This window comes from Chiloscyllium plagiosum, chromosome 47 (assembly GCF_004010195.1).
Source record: "Chiloscyllium plagiosum isolate BGI_BamShark_2017 chromosome 47, ASM401019v2, whole genome shotgun sequence".
NCBI lineage: Eukaryota > Metazoa > Chordata > Chondrichthyes > Orectolobiformes > Hemiscylliidae > Chiloscyllium > Chiloscyllium plagiosum.
The window spans coordinates 9,689,483-9,692,500 of NC_057756.1; the positions used below are offsets into that span (position 1 = coordinate 9,689,483).

Below are 3,018 nucleotides of genomic sequence, written 5' to 3' on the forward strand. Positions count from 1 at the left end.
CTGCCATGTACACGGTGGGAGGTGTTCCCACGCATAATAGTGATATCTATGTCCACAATCTGACACGTTTTGCAGCGTCCACGGTGAGAGGGTTGTATGGAGTTGTCCTGAGAGCCGGGCAGTTTGCTACGAACAATGATCTGTTTGAGGTTTGGCGGTTGTTTAAAGGCAAGTAGTGGAGGTGTGGGGAAGGTCTTGGTGAGGTGCTCATATCCATTGATAATGTGTTGCGGGTCACGAAGAACATGGCGTAATTTTTCAGCCCCTGGGAAGTGTTCAACAATGAAGGATACCCTGTCAGTTGCAGCTCGTGTCTGTCTCCTGAGGAGGTCATTACGGTTCCTTGCTGTGGCACGTCGGAACTGGCAGTCGATGAGTTGAGCATCTTACCCCGTTCTTGTGAGGGCATCCTTGAGTACTTCCAGGTGTCTGTCACGTTCCTCCTCATCTGAGCAGATCCGGTGTATGCGTAGGGCTTGTCCATAGGGAATGGCTGTTTTAATATGTTTTGGGTGGAAGCTGGAGAAGTGTAGCATTGTGAGGTTGTCTGTGGGTTTGCAGTAGAGTGTGTTGCTGAGGTGTCCATGCTTGATGGAGACGCCTGTGTCCAAGAATGAGACAGACAGTCGAGAGTAGTCCATGGTGAGTTTGATGGTGGGATGAAAATTGTTGATGTCACTGTGTAGTTTTATCAGTGACTCCTCGCCATGGGTCCAGAGGAAGAAAATGTCATCAATGTACCTGGTGTACAATGTCGATTGGAGATCCTGCATAGAGAAGAAATCTTGTTCGAACCTTCAACACATTGTCTAGCTATCACCATTGTTAACAGCTAACCCGAGAATGCAACTTTAAAAAAAAGGGTTTTGTGATTTACACATGAAAGAAGTGAAACTATCACTGTAGTCTAACAGATGAAAGGCTTAACAATCAATTCTTCAATGTATAATTTCAGTTACATCACACTGCAGATTTTTGCTATAAATTCTGTGTTACGATCAAGCCCTCCACAATCACCTGATGAAGGAGCGTCGCTCCGAAAGCTAGTGTGCTTCCAATTAAACCTGTTGGACTATAACCTGGTGTTGTGTGATTTTTAACTTTGTACACCCCAGTCCAACACCAGCATCTCCGAATTATGTCAAAGATAAACATGGACAGCACATGATCCTGAAATAACAGTAAATTTTGCAAACAATCCACAGTTCAATCAGCAGCTATGTGTGGAAAGAGATACTTGCAAACTATTGTCAACCGGTTAAAGTTTTTTTGTGCTTTCTACAAACACCATTCTCATAGTATAAATGACAGTGTCTCACTGTGGTTTAGTACTACTCATCAATTAGAAATCAGTTCATGTTGACCATGTTTCAGGATTGGTTGGAATCTGTCCTTCCAGGGAAAGAAAAATGTATATTCCAGCACCTTGCTTAAAAGAGCAGTGAGAGGCAGAAAGCAAGTGTCTACCCCAGCATCCTTTTCATTCAATTCAGCTCTTAGTCGGGAAGGATTAATTTGGTTCGAAAGGATTTTAAAATATGAAATCAAACAGCGCCTCAATGTAGCTTATTTAGTAAAATGTACTGATTAATTGGGAGCAGGAAGCTAGTCTTGCAGCACTTGATCAGATCAGGAGGAATCCTGTCGTAACCCGGAACCTTGCCTGAGGCCAGGCTGTCAATGGCCTTGCTGAGCTCTTCTACTGATGGCTCTGCGCCTAATTCGTACATGCTCAGCAAGCACATGATGGCATCAGGTGGTGAAGCGAATACGGCATACTCTGGAGTAGACATCAGAGTAGTGTTCAACCCACCTCTCCATCTGCTGGCCTGTGTTAATGATTACTTCCCCAGTAGAGGATTTGAGGGGGGCTGTCTTGCTCTGAGCTGGCCCTCGTGCCTTCTTGATGCCTTTGTACACTCCCCTAATGTTCCCCGTCTGAATTTTCTCACTTAGCTGTGTCCAATACCTGTTAGTCCAACACTGATTGTCTGCTGAACTTGGTTCCTGGCAGCCCTGAGAATCTGCAGGTTCTTCCCGCTAGCTGACCACTTGTACTCAGCAAGGGCGACACGCTTGATTTCAACAAAGGCGGTCATCTTGGTTGCTGTAGCCTCAAACCAGTCATGTGTCTTGCAGGTCCTCTTCCCAAAGATAGCCAGGGATGTGTGGTGCATGGTATCCTGCAAGATTTCCAACTTCTCTGTGGCAGAGTCTCAGTGTTGCTGGGCACTGAGTTCTCTCTCCAACGCAATGGAATCTCTTAGGTTGCAGCCTAATCTTGCAACACACTAAGGAGTGGTTTGTGTCACAATCCGCACGATGATAAGAGCGTCTGATGATGGCACACCTAACTCGGATCAGATAGAGTTGGTGCCATGGGAGTCTCCAGGCAACCTTGTGCTGAGGCTTCGTCTTGTTGCACAAATCATGATAAGTGCACAGCTCAAGTAGTCGCTGTCCATTCTCATTCATTTTGCCAACACCAAAATACCCAAGACAGAATAGCCATGAGTCGCAGTCTGCACCCACTCTGGCACTGAAGTCACCCAGAAGAACGAGTTGCTTCTTCCTAGGGATGCTGCTAATGAGGGGTGTAAGTTTGACATAAAACACATCCTTTGTGTTTGGCGTGGAATATAGTGTCAGGGCATACACACTGACAAGGGTGACTGGGCCTGCGCTGGTGTTGAGGCGAAGAGTCATGAGTCACTCTGAGCCATTGCTGCCTGGTTCTACTGTGTGCATCAGGCTGTTCTTTACTGCAAAGTTGACTCCGTGCTCTCTGCGCTCTTCAGAGCCCTTCCCCAGCCAATAAAACATGTAGTCCTTCTCTTTCAGTGAGCCTCTCCATTTGCACCCCCTCCCCCACCTGGCCCTTCTCTCTATTTAGCCCCAACACCCATCCCATACTTACCCTATTTATATGTACTGCTTCACACCCACGCCATAACTGGTTTCTATCTCTACACCCCTAACACCCAACACACATTCAATACCATCTCTCCCAATTTACCA

At 46.4% G+C, this 3,018-nt stretch overlaps 1 protein-coding gene across 1 annotated transcript in view; it reads right to left on the reverse strand.

The window, feature by feature from the left end:
• The window catches only part of prdm9 (PR domain containing 9), a 25,914-nt gene that overhangs the window by 16,934 nt on the left and 5,962 nt on the right, over window positions 1–3,018 (reverse strand). Inside the window, exon 3 of the mRNA XM_043683328.1 lies at window positions 1,664–1,780. Coding sequence (XP_043539263.1) covers window positions 1,664–1,780 — 117 coding nt within the window. The remainder of the gene's footprint in view (window positions 1–1,663; window positions 1,781–3,018) is intronic.